The sequence below is a fragment of the Ceratina calcarata genome, unplaced genomic scaffold (assembly GCF_001652005.2).
Source record: "Ceratina calcarata isolate Rehan_Ccalc_2016 unplaced genomic scaffold, ASM165200v1 scaffold547.2, whole genome shotgun sequence".
NCBI classification, from domain to species: Eukaryota; Metazoa; Arthropoda; class Insecta; order Hymenoptera; family Apidae; genus Ceratina; species Ceratina calcarata.
In genome coordinates, this window is record NW_017176645.1 from 65,557 (window position 1) to 84,656 (window position 19,100).

The following is a 19,100-nucleotide window of genomic DNA, read 5'->3' on the forward strand; positions in this document are numbered from 1 at the left end:
ACGTAGCTATTTATTATTAGCATTGTTCTTCCGACATCTGATTTCTTTTTAATTATAGGAAATGCATTTTTCTAAGGTACATAAACTTTTGGGATTGACTGTATAGCCAATACATCCTTAAATACAAGACTACTCGTAATTCAAATTACATGAAGTATCATTACAATGTCTGTTTTCTGTTAATACATTTTTTTAAAACAAATCGGGAAGTTGCGCAATACAAATGATTTTAAATGCGTTCATCCATATTTAGGTATGACAATTATTAATAAGTTAAATTGAGTAATGAATAATTAATGAAATGCAGGAATGTAGGAGGATACTGTTTATGTTTTCTATTTCAAATCCACCTACCGCCATTATCTATGAAACAGGTTTAGTAAGTAATGTCAATTCGGAAGTTAATATTGAGTTCAATCTGCGATATCGATTGCGTCAACATGGAAAGTCGTTTCACGTTTCGCAAATGCTTTTAAGTGTATCTCAAATAAAAGGATAGCGCGAATTATGACCTTATCTCGGTCAGCGTCCGTATAAGTACAACCGATATCGTAATCCTGTCCTCCGCAAATATTAATGATTGCGCTGCCCGAAGCTAGTTGTCCGAGCGGTCGAGCGATCTCGTTGCACGTTGCGCATCATCCACGATCCTTAATCTAAAGTGTACATCTATTACGGGCGTTGCTTCCCGTGTTACGGCAACCTGTAGCTATTCCATCGCTCGGCTTTGCGTAATCGAACCGCAACGCGAAAAGAAGAAGCGTAGGATGAGGTCAGCAAATGTTCATTTCGCCAACGAAACGAGATAATTTCATTATGTTCTCAACAATACTGGTTTTCTTTATTTTCAATTCAGTAACATCACAAATACAATTTCATCTTGTTGGTAGACAATTATTATCCATCCACAGCAGAAAAATTTATGAATCTAAAATTAATTTATTAATTTTGAGTTTGATGAAATTCTAAATACAAATTCATCTTGATAGACATTTATTTCTTCATGGATTCTTTAGAAGTCTCCATTATTAAACAATCAGATTGCAAAGGTTGAACTGAAAGAGATTGCAAAATAATGTCGTTTATGAATGTAGAACTGTTTTTTTTTTTTTTATGAAGCTTTGCAACGTCTCACAATTAAGTTTGCTCTCTCCCTGGTTGCATATGATTATGGAAAATATGGAGCACCTCGAGCATCGATCCCTGGGTTTATGCGGAATAAGGTGCACGGTACAAGGTCGCCTACTCTTACAACGGGATTTATAACATATCCTTATCGGTCCCATCAATAGGGCACGCGTATCCTTGATCGACTATACAGATGGATTAAAAATGGAGCGTCAGGAATTCGCCAATTCAATTTAGTAGTTCCTGTTACTCAACACTGTACAATAATTATTTTTATAGCGAAAGTTGTCGACATATTGAAAATTAAATTGAACAACTATTTTTATTCATTGATTCACGTTAAATAGTCAACACTGAAGTATTGGCAGCCTAAGTAAATAATGCAACGACTTTGATTTATAGATTGTAAAGTAAAAGTATGCACCATCACGATGCGTGGTATTAGCAGCACGTTTCTCATTATTTTGTTCGTTGCACATGTTACTTTCGTAACAAAAACCGACGCATTCTTTCTGACATAATTGTTTCTTTCAGAAATTTTTACCTGTCGATTACTATAATACACCTTTTCGTGCCACTGGGAGATACGAGTTATATGAAAATAATAAAGATTAAGTAAATGAAAAAAATACTCAAATTATCTTAAATCGCACCTCACTATAACATTATAACATACGAAATGATGCAGTTAATGTACAAAGTTCAATAATGACTCGATTATATGAATTAAGTGTGAAACAATCAGACGCACACGTGAAAGTAAAAGGCTGACGATATTAGCAAAAAGTATATGTTCATTAGCTAATAATGCGAATCTTAATACAGATATCATTGATTCAATCAATGCGATTCCATGAAAGGCGAGTTCTCTTTTTCTCTAAGGAACTGGTTAACGTGGGAAGCCAAAAATAGTAGATGTTTATTTATACGTCTTGCCTTTAATCTCGTTGCAAGTGCAGTTACGTTGGATCTGTCCCGTTCCTCTCTAATCTGCTGCATTACGTGCATTCTGTTACATCACTCTTCCATGAGTAGTTAAACCGACATATTTTGTGGTTTACTTCTGTGGCTTTTCTGACAGCATCATTTTTTTACGAATCTACTTTATGGCATAATGACGTAGAGATACTACCAGAATAATTTGTCACATGTTTGAATTAGACTTTCGATGTTCTTTAGAAATATATTTAAAAAAACGTCAATTTTTTAATCATTTCATAGAATGATTGCAATGTATAAAGTGGCGTTACGTCGGTTCGTTTGACGATGCGTTTGTCAAACCTTTCGAATCGATCAAATGCGACCGCACGCAGGTACGCTTATCGGCCGTGTAAAACCGTTCACGCACACGCTTACAGGCGTGCGGCAGCTTGCACAAGCGTAATCTAAATCAGGTTCTCCATCGGATTGGAGAAAGCGACTCTTCTACATCGTTTACCTCGACTGGCTTCCTGAAATTCGTACCGTCCCCATTTTTTTCTATTAGCACTTCAGCGAGCAGATAAGCAAACTTGTTATACATCGATTCCGTAGATAAGCAAAATTTACCAGTGTTAAAAATATTTCCGCAATCAATAGTAATAAGCATTTTGTTATTTGAAGTGTAATTTTAGATATTTTTAGATTTATCTTTTTAATTGCTTTAAATTCAAGCATTAATCACCCTCATAGATTAGAAGCTTGTAGTAATAAATTCTGCCTGCACATTAGTTTTGATTAATCACCTTGATGATTCATAAATAAAAATGGAAACTAAAAGAAGGTACTTAGGAATTAATCTACATGGCGATGCGAGATGCTTAATAGCAGCAGTGGTGTTACAAATTAGGTGAATCATCGCTTCCCTTTGTTTGCTAATTTCTTGTATTTCAAGCTCAGCTACGCTAGAAGTTCTTAAATTCATTTATCCTTTCAAAGTTTCCATGGGACTGGTGTTACTGCTATCTACTTTCTTCTTCTTGCCTAAATTAAATAATTTCCTGTTTGTCCCATACTTGTTGATTTATTCTTTTGCTCTAATTTACTATGATTCTCCGTATCTAACTTCTCCGTAACTAGGCACAAATTTCTTCTACAAATTACCTTAATTAGTTGTGACATAACAGTCGAGTTTTTACTTTAACATTATTTATTTTCTCTAACAAAATCTGATGGATATTATTTCTAAATCTGCTTTCTAAAATTCGATTCGAAACACAAATTTCATTAATTAGCTATCATAAGACATCAGGTAAGTTTTTACCTTAACATTATTTATTTTTCCTGAAAATGCCTGATGGTTATTATTAGCAAAATTACTGCGTATCCAAATAGAAGAAACTAAGAGAGCCAACGTTTCCGCGTACCTCGGTAACTTCAGAAATCACGCAATGGAGAGCAACACACAAAGAATGAACTATAATTATCATTTCGTTCTCTCATGCAGTTCCGTTTGATTTCCCGACAATGAAAGGTGAAAAGCGATTCTACTGTCTTTTCACGCTTCTCCCCTTCTCTCATAGTGCACCATTTTTATTGTTACAATGGTCACGCAAACATTCGCAATTATTCACCTTTTATTTTCGTTTTCTTAAGCGAAACAAGCCTAATCGTGGCTTCTTATTGTGGATACGCTCTGCTGTTGCGAATCACTTCCTCGCATTCATTTCCTGTTTCTTGTTACGTTGGATGCGTTCCTAGATTGAAATCGCTCTTTTCCACTCGTATAAATTTGCGAGGTTAACAAGAAAAACTTGATTTTTCATACATTTATATAATTAAATTTATTTCAATCAACATTTTATTTGGACAATAATAGTAATTATGACTTATCGAATGCAAATGCTTTATTGAGGACGTTTTTTTGTTCTCTTTTTCTCTGGTAAGGACGACGTTTATAATCGGGTTAATTGCCTCAATTTCGCCATCGGTTAGAGATGCAACGAGATCGCGGCATTAGCATAGAGTTTTGCAATCTGTTGGACAATCCGATTTAAAGTGATTCAACAGGATCGGAAATTAGGCGTAACGCGTGAACCGCCAGTTTTGCATAATTCATGCTAACGCCCCTTGATTTCCATAATTTCTAACGAGCCATCTGGTTTACAAGCACTATTTGTAGCCTGAGATTTGTATATGAGTTCATTGGTTTAAAGGTAAACCACGAGTTGTTTGAGGCAAACGATTTTATCAAAGGAATCTTGAAAAAAGACTAGCGTTGCGAACTTGGTGATGATTTTAATGAAGAATATATAAACATAGCAGATGACGAAATGCAACAAGGAATGATTAGTAAGGATTCCTCTGTTGTTTGAGGATTTATGGCAGAGAAAAGGCGGAAGTCGCTCGTCGGAAGTGATAGTCAAGTCGAAAGTGATCACATAATGTGACACGATAATCGGTCTCTTCCATATTCATTCGCGATTCGCTTTTTACGCGTGTACTGGATTTAGGAATCCGGTGATCAGAAAAAGTGAATACAAATATATTGATTTCTCCTTAGACTTCTGTGGAACTCGACTTCAAGTATAAAATGAATTTTAATGAGGGCTCGTCTGAAAAAAGTATCGAGTAATCCGATGAATTGTATTAATTAGTGTATTTCTCTCGCCTTGGTAAATTCATTTTGGAACCCACTGTCCTTCAATAGGAATTTTATTTGAATGATACCAATCGAGTCGTGTTTTAATATAAAAGTAAATGCAAATGTTCTTTAATTTTGTTCACATTATCAACGTGCTACTTTCTGCATTAAATAACTATTTACTTATTTACGATATTTGATTATTGAAGATGAATTATGATACTTTTAAGAAATCTCAGTTCTAGTAATCTTACGACAGCTTTCGACTAATTTATTGCATGATCGAAACAGCATAATAGGAGCGTTAATGGTTTAACGATTCATAAATCGTGCGTGGTGGGAAATTACGAAGTGGACCGGACCTCTAACGCCTGAGGCATTCTAGAAAGTTGACGTTGCACAGTTTTACGGTTCGAAATTGCTGTTAAAGGTCGTAGATGATCTCGATCGAATGCGACTAATTATAAATGCATAATTTATTCCATTGGGTCTCAATCTGTCGTATACCTGTTTGCGAAAGAAGGCCTAGTCTACTGAAATATTGAAGAATATTTAAATACTAAGAAAGTTGAATAGAAAACTTCAGTTTTTTATTAATATATTAAATTTTAGTTTAAGTTGATTAGTTTATTATTGATAAAGTATAATAAATAAAATAGTGACAAAGAAAAATCATGAACATATTTATAAGTGAAACTCTTGCGAAATGCCGATGCAGAGGACCCACGTGAAAGGATCGTATCGTTTTACAGGGCCAATGAGGACCACACCCAGGATTTTTCGAACCAGTTTTTTCAGGTCGCATCTACGTTATGCGAACGTATATCGGCGGCTCAATAAATAATCTCGATAATAAGTCAAATTTTCTTTCATGCGAACCTCAGTGATCATCGAATCTACATTTAGGCCAACGCGTTTTGTAATTTATTCTTTAGATATCGACATTAATTCGTTTGATTGATCGAAAGTAACGCAATATTTATTCATCTCATTTTCTCTTTCACATACGAATTAATTCATGCATCCATCAGTCTAGTCATCAAAGAGTTTGACTTGGACGTGCAAGTATTCTATGGAAGATCACGCAACGTTGCGAATAAATGTAAATAGTGTTGCATGAAAAGAGCACGGGGTTAACGTTACCCGGTAGAAGTGCCTAGAATCATAATCAGCGATGTACCCTAAAAATTCGGTTAATCGTTGCGAGGCTCGGCAACGTTGGTCATCATCTTGATTATCAAGAGAAGAGTCGATGGTTAAGTGAAATCACGTCTGGATCGCGGAGTCAAACGATGTGGAAAATCACTAATAATCCCATGCATAATTCACCAGTCCGGCCCGGTGATAATTGTTCCTTTGCCTCTCGTGGCCCGTTCATTTGCTTAGACAGATGACGATCCATGGATTCATCTTTGTCGGAAGTGAAAATCTGGATAGATCGTAGATCGTGATGCATAATTGAAAGAGGTTGGTCCCCTGTCGAAATCCAAGGACGAGGCGAAGGTACATGGAACGTTCTGTTCTGTTCGCCTTCGGTCATGCGGCAAAATGACTCGAGTCATTATTTTTATGCACGAATTTTTGTCAGAGAGAGGAAATATATTCTACGAGCGACAGATTTCTCTTTTTATTAGTGTGCAAATTTGCCTCTGAACATTCACCCATTTTTTGTAGACTTAAAATTGGAATAATTTATTACAAGTAAGTATTGCTTCATCCCATTAATTAAAGTATAAGATTCTTTATGGAAGAATATTTTATTTCACAAATACATTGCGTTCTTTGAAAACCTATAAACCTTATCTCTGAAAAGTTTCACGTTCACCTTGATAATATCACGATCTTAAAAAAACGTTGTGGTAAAATTTCGTTTCCTTAAATCGGAGATCAGTATTGGACTTAACTGGATCGAGAGAAAAAGAAGTGTTTATTTATATACGTCTCAGATTTTATACCTGACGAGATATTTTCAAGGAGAACAAAATTGATCCCGGACGTACTGGTGTCCCTTGCGAGTTGTTTCAACAAGCGAAGTGGTCTACCTTCGGGTACGAACCGAAAACGGCCTCTCACTCTTGCTGTCGGCGCAACAAGATTTTTCAATAATTTTCAGCGCGAAGTATTGCGCGTGACCGCACCAACACATCGACTGAATTTTTCGTTTTTATATTAATATCGTCTCACTGTCACGCAGATCTTATTTGTTTAGAGTGTCTCACTCAATTTGTTCTCAAATTGGTGTCTCACATTCTTCTCTATTATTTTGTACCTAAAGAAGAACGAAACTCAATTCTGTAATCAACCATTCGCCTCTTTCGATGAATTTCACTAGGAGAAATTAAATTACGTACGTTTATGCATTTTTTTATACCCAACGTGCATTAATTTTCTTTTAACTGATCACCTCACGTAACGCACAAGCGAATCTGCTTGTCTTATCAAAAATACGTGAAGTATGTTTTCTGGTAATTATATAAGAACGTTACTTCACTGCATAATGATTAGGTGCACACGCTCGGGAATCCTGTGGAACTTTCATTCTGAACACAGGTTACACTTTTTCCAGCTCGCGGAATATCATGCCGGGTCAATTGCGATTGCCATTTCGCGTTGCGGGATCGTTACACATAATGTTGCATGCTCGTAATCACGATGGACATGTACGCAATTACTAGTGGCAAGGGTTGCGAAGATTCTCCCATCCGGCGTGAATCCCACCCCTGCAATTATGCAAATAAATAAACGATTTATAATTAGAGCCCTGTCTCTAACCAGCGTGTGTTTGTACACGTACATACTGAAAATTTTCCATCAATTTCACAGCTATGATAGTGCAGCTCGTGTTAAATGTTCTCTACGACCTTGTTTCGAAATTCATGATTTACGATTTAATAACTATGTGAGTTAATGTCTTATTCGCAGTTAGTAATATTCATAGTTTCTCTCTCGTACAATAACTTTTTTGACTTGTGGTTTTACGCAATTTCAAAATCTCTGTTACTAATGAGAAATTGCGAAAACGAAATTAATGAGTTTGGTGTAATGTAGTCGTTTTTCAGTAACTGACAATGGATTCTTGAATGGTTTAATTAAAAGTCCTTATGGTTTAGTTAAAACCTATAGATACACCTTATCTCTCTAAAAATATTAATTTGATTAGTATCAGACACAGATTTTTTTAAAATAATTGCACAAGCAATTATTTGTGTTTCTCTTGTTATAAAATACTTTAGATGGTTGATTTATCAGAACACGTAACGAGGAAAGTTGCTGCGGTTTTTGTATAGAGTAGAACAAATTTCACTGTCAGCTTTATAGATTATTATCGTCTGCGGACGTAATTTAGAGATGATCTCTAAGCGAGGTTTCACTTTTTATGTCGTACAGCTATAAGAACTTATCTTGATTAGCTGCATTAAAAGAAAGGTGTTCTCTACTGACACACTTACTAAATGTGTTTAGAAATAACGTCACGCGCAATTATAAAAATAATTCTGATAATTCTACAATGAACAACGATTTTAATTATTGTACATAGATCATTTTGTTAATTCTGATACGATTCCTAAAACTCTAAGTCTTTGTGGTTTCTCGCACGTATTTAATCATTCGGCGAAAGTACATTCACGATTATCAAGACTCGTCTCTCTTTTTATCAGTGAGCAAGAAAACTCCTTTCACGTTCCTTTTACTCTTCTTCCGTGATACTTTAAAATATTATCCATTTCTATCGGTTTGCTGAAACCAAGAGATAAATTTCTATTCAATTTTTTTCAAAATTTTTCTATTTTACATACGATGACCACTTATTTTTGAACATAATAAAAAACGAAATGGCCATTTTAGAGAAGCAACAGATCTAGAGGACAGATACATGAAATAAAAGATTGTGTTCTTAAATAAAGGACAAACAGTCACCGCAAGTATATGTGTCTTACATTAAAACGATTTATTCTACTTGCTCTCTCTTGATAAAGTAAAACAGTACCACGATTAAGGTACGGTGTTTCCGATTCGTTCTAATCGATTTCAGACAACTGTGCTGTGGAAAAAGTGTCACGAAAAAGATCGTTCCGCGGTTGGGAAACTGGCGAAGCTTATTTACAGTACTTAGAGTTAGCTGGGTGTTTAAGGTTGAATTCTCGAGTTCGACTGCATGGTTGACTAGGTAACGTGACGTGAAACACTGACTTTTACTTTCAACGCCCGATCCTGTGCTACGTATGTCCCTCGCGGCCGGATAAGGATAAACGAAACTGGAACATAGACCCGTGCCCGAACTCTGTTTCTTATTCCTATTTACTGTTGACTGAAAACCTATTTTAGACAAGTACGGTGTCTCACGTTTTTGGTATTCGCTTAAAATCGTATTATAGATAATTCAGATTAATTATGAGAAATGATCTGTCGGGTAATCTTCTATGAATAATAGGACAATTATTGTTTCATGCTCAACAAGCCAGTTATGAATTGTCTTCCCCTAATTTCTTACATTTTTCTATTTAAGTTTCTAAATTTTTCAAATCATCGTCTAATAAGCTGACTCATTTTCATAATTAGAATCAGGTAACAATTTAGTAAGTGAACTCATGAATTGATTCACGACGTCGTTAAGCAGGATCTGTAATTTGAGACAAGTACCGCTTGTTCTGACGAAGTAAAATGGTTAGTCACAATTACAGGAGATAATTGATTCACAGTTTTAGTTAACAAACTTTGTTACTTCTTATTCCTGTAAGCAGGTTAATGAAAAACACTATCATTTTATAAGACGCAAAATAATGACAATGGCAATTAAAGAAGAACGAAACTCAATTCTGTAATCAACCATTCGCCTCTTTCGATGAATTTCACTAGGAGAAATTAAATTACGTACGTTTATGCATTTTTTTATACCCAACGTGCATTAATTTTCTTTTAACTGATCACCTCACGTAACGCACAAGCGAATCTGCTTGTCTTATCAAAAATACGTGAAGTATGTTTTCTGGTAATTATATAAGAACGTTACTTCACTGCATAATGATTAGGTGCACACGCTCGGGAATCCTGTGGAACTTTCATTCTGAACACAGGTTACACTTTTTCCAGCTCGCGGAATATCATGCCGGGTCAATTGCGATTGCCATTTCGCGTTGCGGGATCGTTACACATAATGTTGCATGCTCGTAATCACGATGGACATGTACGCAATTACTAGTGGCAAGGGTTGCGAAGATTCTCCCATCCGGCGTGAATCCCACCCCTGCAATTATGCAAATAAATAAACGATTTATAATTAGAGCCCTGTCTCTAACCAGCGTGTGTTTGTACACGTACATACTGAAAATTTTCCATCAATTTCACAGCTATGATAGTGCAGCTCGTGTTAAATGTTCTCTACGACCTTGTTTCGAAATTCATGATTTACGATTTAATAACTATGTGAGTTAATGTCTTATTCGCAGTTAGTAATATTCATAGTTTCTCTCTCGTACAATAACTTTTTTGACTTGTGGTTTTACGCAATTTCAAAATCTCTGTTACTAATGAGAAATTGCGAAAACGAAATTAATGAGTTTGGTGTAATGTAGTCGTTTTTCAGTAACTGACAATGGATTCTTGAATGGTTTAATTAAAAGTCCTTATGGTTTAGTTAAAACCTATAGATACACCTTATCTCTCTAAAAATATTAATTTGATTAGTATTAGGCACAGATTTTTTTAAAATAATTGCACAAGCAATTATTTGTGTTTCTCTTGTTATAAAATACTTTAGATGGTTGATTTATCAGAACACGTAACGAGGAAAGTTGCTGCGGTTTTTGTATAGAGTAGAACAAATTTCACTGTCAGCTTTATAGATTATTATCGTCTGCGGACGTAATTTAGAGATGATCTCTAAGCGAGGTTTCACTTTTTATGTCGTACAGCTATAAGAACTTATCTTGATTAGCTGCATTAAAAGAAAGGTGTTCTCTACTGACACACTTACTAAATGTGTTTAGAAATAACGTCACGCGCAATTATAAAAATAATTCTGATAATTCTACAATGAACAACGATTTTAATTATTGTACATAGATCATTTTGTTAATTCTGATACGATTCCTAAAACTCTAAGTCTTTGTGGTTTCTCGCACGTATTTAATCATTCGGCGAAAGTACATTCACGATTATCAAGACTCGTCTCTCTTTTTATCAGTGAGCAAGAAAACTCCTTTCACGTTCCTTTTACTCTTCTTCCGTGATACTTTAAAATATTATCCATTTCTATCGGTTTGCTGAAACCAAGAGATAAATTTCTATTCAATTTTTTTCAAAATTTTTCTATTTTACATACGATGACCATTTATTTTTGAACATAATAAAAAACGAAATGGCCATTTTAGAGAAGCAACAGATCTAGAGGACAGATACATGAAATAAAAGATTGTGTTCTTAAATAAAGGACAAACAGTCACCGCAAGTATATGTGTCTTACATTAAAACGATTTATTCTACTTGCTCTCTCTTGATAAAGTAAAACAGTACCACGATTAAGGTACGGTGTTTCCGATTCGTTCTAATCGATTTCAGACAACTGTGCTGTGGAAAAAGTGTCACGAAAAAGATCGTTCCGCGGTTGGGAAACTGGCGAAGCTTATTTACAGTACTTAGAGTTAGCTGGGTGTTTAAGGTTGAATTCTCGAGTTCGACTGCATGGTTGACTAGGTAACGTGACGTGAAACACTGACTTTTACTTTCAACGCCCGATCCTGTGCTACGTATGTCCCTCGCGGCCGGATAAGGATAAACGAAACTGGAACATAGACCCGTGCCCGAACTCTGTTTCTTATTCCTATTTACTGTTGACTGAAAACCTATTTTAGACAAGTACGGTGTCTCACGTTTTTGGTATTCGCTTAAAATCGTATTATAGATAATTCAGATTAATTATGAGAAATGATCTGTCGGGTAATCTTCTATGAATAATAGGACAATTATTGTTTCATGCTCAACAAGCCAGTTATGAATTGTCTTCCCCTAATTTCTTACATTTTTCTATTTAAGTTTCTAAATTTATCAAATCATCGTCTAATAAGCTGACTCATTTTCATAATTAGAATCAGGTAACAATTTAGTAAGTGAACTCATGAATTCATTCACGACGTCGTTAAGCAGGATCTGTAATTTGAGACAAGTACCGCTTGTTCTGACGAAGTAAAATGGTTAGTCACAATTACAGGAGATAATTGATTCACAGTTTTACTTAACAAACTTTGTTACTTCTTATTCCTGTAAGCAGGTTAATGAAAAACACTATCATTTTATAAGACGCAAAATAATGACAATGGCAATAATATATTGCGATAATACATATATATTTGTATATATTTGTTTATGAGGTACATATGAGGTACATATGTATAATTGTAATCATCTGTTTAGGTCGATGATCATAGAGCCACGAGTCGTGGTACATTAAGGTTCCAAACCACTTCCAAGTTACCAGAGGAAGCGACCACTTTACCATCAAGATCTCAAACGGCAAGAAGCAGGTCATCTCAATCGAAAGGATCTCCGAGTTCGGACAGACGCAAGGAAACGATCCTGCCAGAATTAAAGTTTGACTCCGCGAGACAGTCGAGCATAAAAACTACCAGAACCACTGAAGGAAATAGCTTTTCTACGACGACCGAAACTCCAATCGATTCCAGAAGAAATCCTTTGGGAAAAAATAGGGAAGAGGTCAAGAGGGTAGAGCCAGTGAATAGGAGAAACGGTAGGAGATTCCCTTCCGAGAATAAAGAAGAATCGAAGTTGAACGATGATCAGAAGACGAAAGGGACTTCTCGAAGAACGTCTAGATTGGGGGCTACTGAAAGATTGGACAGTAGAGGACCGTCAGTGTTTCAAGCAACCACAGAGTCATCGAGGTCCAGAACTGGAAGGAAAATCCAAACAGCGTTCTCGAAGAAAGATGCGAAGACGCAAATATCTTCTTCCAGAAGGTATAGTAATAAAAGTAATAGAGGTAACAGAAATAATAGATTCCTGGCTGAAAGTACTACGATATCACTTCGAAGAGGTAGATCCACTACAGAGAAGATTGATAGAAGCACCAGGTCTGGTAGATCGAAAACGAATCCCAAGGAAAACGATATGGTAACCATCAGAAATTCGGATGCGATTTTATCCGAATCAGAGAGTGTCAGAATTGATATTCCATTGACAGTCAACAGAACAGAGAATCCAATCTTTGACACAACTACAAGTCCGACTTTAATCTCTCAGAGAAGATCGGACAACAAAGAATCCCGATCTAATCCACGAACATCGACTGAGAGATCGAAAGCTCGAGGACGGTCGAACGATGTCGAGACCCATGGACCCAGAACCAATCGAAGAGGATCCTCCAAGTTTAATGATCGAACAACCACAGAAGCGGCTGATCAAACGAGTACAAGAAGAACAGTTTCTCGTGATCGTTCAAGAGGATCGGAGACCAAAAAGAATTCTATAATTGAGCCTCGGTCGAGATCCAGGAGTAGGAATTCTGAGAATAGTGTAACGCCTACTTCGACGGAGCGAGAAGTGAAACGCAAAGTGTCTGGTGATAGAAGATCGCGGGTGCTTGACGTTACATCGAGATCTGTCGAAAATCGTGTCCAGGATACGCACGATACGCGTCGATCAAGAAGCAGACCAAAACCGGATGTTAGCACCCCGTCAACTACTACTGGTGAGTCACAAAAATTTAGTATCATTATTATCTAGTTACAGTACTCTGATGTTTCAAAATATTTGGAATTATAGTAATGATATACAACAACAGATAATATCTTTGTACACAGATGTTACAACTGTTGCGTCCGATACAACAGTTTCCAGCTACGTAACAACAACAGCCAACTCCGAAATCACTGGTACCACCAGTACAAGATCAAATACGTCGTCGACTACTCCAAGTCCACGAACAACAACGACGAGATCGTCTTCAACCTCTACTTCGACAACCGAAGCTTCAGGAAGAGGTAGAGGAAGAGGCAAAGGGAGGAGACAACAGAAAGAGGACTTTTTTAATCAGGGCCTGGGATTTAGAGGTCGGAAGCCAGTTCCGGAAGGATCGTTGAACACGACCGAGATCAGAAGGACGGTTCCGTCGAGAAACGAAACTCAGATCCCCGGATATGGCTGGACGCTCAGGAGGAGACCAGGGTACTTTAATAACTCGGAGAACGCTTCGAGACAAGTTCTGCCTTCCGCGAGGGATCAAACGAACGAGGTGATTCCACCGAACGAGATATCCACTAGTACAGAAGTCGTAACGACGGTCGAAACTTCGACGAGGAGAGGTTTTATGAAGGTCCAAACGACGGATGAGAGTACTACGGTGGCTGGTGAGGCGACGACCAAGAGCAACAGGAGGGGTAACAACAAGGCTTTTGGATTGGGCAAGACGACTGCTGAACTCGAAGAGAGTGATAACTATCCACCGGAATTTAAGGCAAAATTGTCTCAACTGGTGAGTTTTATTATTTAATGTGTTTTTCAATTTATTGTTTATTATTATAACTTGTTCCATAAAATGAAATTGCAAAAATTATAAGGATATTAAGATTACTTAATTATATCAAACATGTATCTCGTTCTTTCTGATGTGAATAATCTTTGTTAGATATAATGTATTATAAAAAATAAGTTAGATTATATAAAAATCAAAATAACTAAATATAACAATAAATAAATAAGAAATTCGCATTGTATTACGTTGTCGATTATCAATGCGATAGATAAAGTGCACGCTAATCGAGAAGTATGATTTCAGCAGAACGTCAGCGTGAAACTAGCAGCCCCAAAAACCACTTCTAAGTCTCCATTGGAGGTAAGAGTCCGGAGGGTGTTCTTCCGAATCAGCTAACAGCATCCGAATGATCTATGAGTCTCTATGCTTCTCTTCTAGTTCAACAACTTTCAGCTTTTTATTCCAATGAACAGACTGGCTGTACAATCATTGACGTTGACTACGTTTTGTAAAATAGAAATTGAGAATGATATATTAAAGACCAGACTGACTGAGACTGATTGAAATATGTACAGTGTATTATACTACGAAATAATATCTTCTAACACCAAACAATTTAATCAGCATGCACGTAACAAAACACGGTTACCAATTTACATTTTACTATTTCTCTCAATGATTTTGACATTGTTCTGTATGAAATATAATATCCCGTGGAATATTAATAGGGATATAATTTCTGTGTTAATGTGAAGGACTCAGTATTTGTCTGTTGAATCGAAATTCGTGTAGGCTCGACGGAAGAGTAACTACGGCCGTCGTGCGAGGATAAATTCGAGGGCGTTCGAGCTTGATGACCTCGAAACCGCAGCTTCAAGAAACGTTTTGGCCGAAAGTTTAATCGCGAATCCATTTGCGTCGATAAATGACGCAGGATTGCAACGCGTAAGAGCCACTGACAAGTCATTAAATTACGCGATTTTGTGATAAAACGTAGAGCTTTCGTGGTTTTGGACAAAATCAAACGAAACATGGTCTCCGCAATTATAGTGGCTTTCGATCATCGTTTCGTCGATCATCTTCCGATAGAAGTGCTTGGCCATTATTTCTCGATTTAAAAATAATTCACGAGAACAGTATTTTCTTATTTCGCTTTAAATGTTCTATGGCTTCATGTAAAGCATCATACAAATAAGATTTGTGTCTGTACTATCTGTTCTTTCTATTACAAAATTAATTCTTTCATCAACATCAACCACACGCATGAACAACACTGAATGTGATCTGAATTTGGTGGTATAAACTATGAACTATCTAATCATTCGCTTTTAACATCATTGACGACCATTTGGGACTGGGCAATGATGTCTGTGCAATTAAGAAATACGAAAAGGAGCTGATGGTCTTTTTTTGTGGTGGTTGGTGATAAGTCGACGATTTTGGAAAATATTTTGGATGCTTTAGATGTCTGGGGTGTCATCAACCGCTTTGATGATATCGTCCTCGACCTCCAAACGCGACTGGACCGAACGATATCGTAACACGAGGAACGAGGAATCCTCGACGAGGAGTTCTCTCAAGGTCCAAACCGATAAAAGCTCCTATTTTAACTTTCTACTGCAGTAGCAATGAAATTTTTCGTTTTCCTCTTGAAACAAAAATTTGCCCTCGTTGCATCTCAAAGCGACTGTATAATTTGTCTGTCTCGTCGACAGTCGTCCAAGAGAATCCCACTTTTATCTCGAGTAAACTGGTTTCCAGCTCTCATGTGTTTGCTTTTGTTTTGGTATCACGATGGAGAAAGTGAAGGTTCGTTTGACCTACCTGAACGCAAACGCGTTCTGATTTCAGTTCCCTGCAGGTAACTCCGATCGATCTAATTTCGCATTGGTTCTAAAAAAATTTCGATTCTTTCTAAAAAAATATCAGACCCATTTATCTGATTGGACAAGCTTAGGATTTTGAATTTTTTGTTCGTCATCAATTTAAAGGAGGCTAATGAAGCAATTAATATAAAACAACTTATTTCGTTCGTTTTTCTACATCGATTTCAACCTGTACAGTACTAAAGAGGTAGGGATAGTTCTTTAGAAGATGAAAGAAAGCAATAAAGAACGTGACGGAAAGGAAATGATAGGGAAACGTGATTCGTTACAAAATCGATGATACATTCTATCTTTGATCACGAATCACGAAGGAATGATTAGTCTTCCGCCTTGTAATTATATTTAATAATTGGCATCAAGCCCAGGATAAGATAAAGATTGCCAGACGACATTAACAAGCAGTATGTAACACCAATTGCACAACAGGAACAATAGACAGCTTCGCAACATTAATATAAAATAACTATTTAGTCTGCTTCGACTAAAGTTAGGCTTGTATTTTGAAATCGAAGCGTTTGTCACCACGGCCGTGTACACACCTCTATCTTTCTCTTTCATCCACAAAGTCCAGAAAAAGGATGGCCTGATAACAGTGATTAAACTTTCCAGTTGTTGTCCAGTACAGTGAAATCGTGGCTCGAGCTCGTAACGAGTCAAATGGCCGCCTGGATCGTCTCGTTTCTGCGGTTCCTCAAGCTCCTATTCTTCATGTAGGAAACTAACGAACAACGCGTCCCGTCTCGTCTCTCCCTAACCGTGCCGGTACCGGCGCCGTTCACGCCCGTTCCCCGACCTTTCGCTACCGCGCGCTTGACCCCGAACGACCTTGAGAACGCCTCCTGTCGACGGAAAGCTCGTCGTGGCACGTTAACAGAGTACACCCTGTGCGAGCTTCCTCCGGAGCCGGCTTTACTCACGACGGCGACGGTTAACCACTATCCTAAAACGGAGCTGTTTGAACGACCCTTTCAGGTGAAAAGATCGTCGGCCGCCGCGCTGTTCGCCGAACGATCGAGGATGAAGCTAGACCTGGCTAGGAGGTTAGTGAAGCCAGAGTTGAACATCGAGGAGAATGATCTCGACGCAACCACGGCCTCCTCCTCTTTCAGCAAAACCGGCGACGAGTCTAAGACAGGACGCGCGGAAATCCGGGAGGAAGAGGCGAAAACTGTTTCTTCCGGATCGGGAAAAGACCTTGCAAGAAAATTAAAGAAAGGGCGGATCATCGCGGAAAGAATGGTCACTTCGATTTCTGTCCAAGAGAGATCCGCGATAGAAGGAACTACCGAGCCGTATCAAACTGTTTTATCCAACAATAACTCTTCCACGGAAGAAAGATCGGTCAACACGTCCCGGATCCATTTGCTTAATCGCGGTGGGAATAAATCAAAAGAGGAGCGCTCGAGCAAGGATGGAAAATCGAATCGACGTCCCGAACACAATGACCGCTTTACTACATTTAAGCCGAAGAAATCTCACACTTATCAATCCCGCAACAACAAATACCAAGAATCTAACGAACAGAATTCGACGACATCACCTAAGAAGTCTTACGTCTCGACGCAGGGGAGACCGCAAGCCTCGCAAGAAGAAGACGTTACCAAGAAACCGAAGTTTGGTATCGGCAAGCCGACGTTCAGGCCTCGTTATAGTAAACGAGCCAAACTGAAGTCTGAACAGAAGAGCGAGTACCTATCTACGGTTACGACGGAAGTGCCGATATCAACCAGCAGATACTCGCGGAAGAAAGCAGTGAAGGCAATTGATGAGAAGTTAAAATCGATCACAACGGAAGTACCGGCATCTCAAACGAAAAAATTGGAGTTCCGGCCAAGGACCTCGACTTACCGAAGACATTCGGAAGTACCGACGACCTTGGTGCAATCCACCCCCAAGAGTGCAGGGGTTGCTATCACGCCTAGATCGTCCAGACTCCAGAGTACCCCGGAGACCTCCAAAGAGAAACTATCGGTATCGCAGGAACCTCAGGTGAGCCTGACGATCGCGAACCAGACGCAGGAAACGACGGGGATTACTGGCAGCAGCAACGGAGACAGTGGTAACACGAATATCTTCAATCCCACGAGGAGCACGGAGTTTCTAGTTGGGAACGACACGGTACTGGAGCAGCTGAGAAGCACCGTGGCTCCTTTGCTCAGCTCTCTTGGTAACAAGACTCCAGTGTTCTCCGGATCGTACAGCAATGTCAACACCGCGGTAAATAATTTGATATCAAATCGATCTCGCTATTAGTTATATTAAACAATTCGTTACTCTTAATGTTACAATATAAATTATTCATCTTTGATTTTTAACTTGTATTAAATTGAATGAATAACAAAAATCCTTCAATTTATCTCAGTTTTAGACTGAAAGTTTAGGAAAACTGCAATTTTTTTAAAATTGTAATCCTTCCTAGCTAACATTAATCGATTTTGATAAAACTTTGTACATGCATACAACTTATTTATTGTTAGATCTATTAATGGTTCAATACTAAAAAAATTATTTCATTTTAAAAAGTGTGTCAATAATTTTTTGAAACTGTAAATCTGTCACTATAATGTTTAGTATTACGTAAAGTGAGATAGATTATGCATTAATGATGTATTCATATTCATGAGCTATAGGAACTAATTTTGAAGCAATGAATTTGTGAACAGAATTCACCACCCAGAATCACCCCTAGTGGACAGCCACCCCGATTTAGTGCAAGGTACAAAGGAGCCGAGCTGTTTATCAGAAAACCGAATAGCATTTATCAGCCCACTGTTCCATCGATCACCAGTTCGTCCACTACACCTGTCACTCCCGTAGAGGTAAGACAGCCAAAGTACTTAATGTTCAAACAATTTATTGACAAGATTTACGAGATATTCACAAATATCATTAATTCGTAAAATAGCGTAGATCGAATATATTAAACTCGTGTAAAATTCGTATTAGGAAAGAATAAATGTTCTTCGATGTAATTAGAAAATCATGGAATAAGCTGGCTGCGAGATTTAATAGAATAATTGTGATGTATACAATTTAT

General features: G+C 37.5%; 1 protein-coding gene across 7 annotated transcripts in view; it reads left to right on the forward strand.

Moving 5' to 3' along the window:
• The window catches only part of LOC108628897 (serine-rich adhesin for platelets), a 50,080-nt gene that overhangs the window by 6,750 nt on the left and 24,230 nt on the right, over positions 1-19,100 (forward strand). For 5 of the 7 annotated variants that reach the window (XM_026816808.1, XM_026816813.1, XM_026816811.1 and 2 more), the window contains exons 3-7: positions 12,101-13,394; positions 13,507-14,177; positions 14,481-14,537; positions 17,036-18,280; positions 18,727-18,882. In XM_026816808.1, the coding sequence (XP_026672609.1) occupies positions 12,101-13,394; positions 13,507-14,177; positions 14,481-14,537; positions 17,036-18,280; positions 18,727-18,882 (3,423 nt within the window). The remainder of the gene's footprint in view (positions 1-12,100; positions 13,395-13,506; positions 14,178-14,480; positions 14,538-17,035; positions 18,281-18,726; positions 18,883-19,100) is intronic. The other 2 variants (XM_026816812.1, XM_026816809.1) reach the window with 2 other exon arrangements.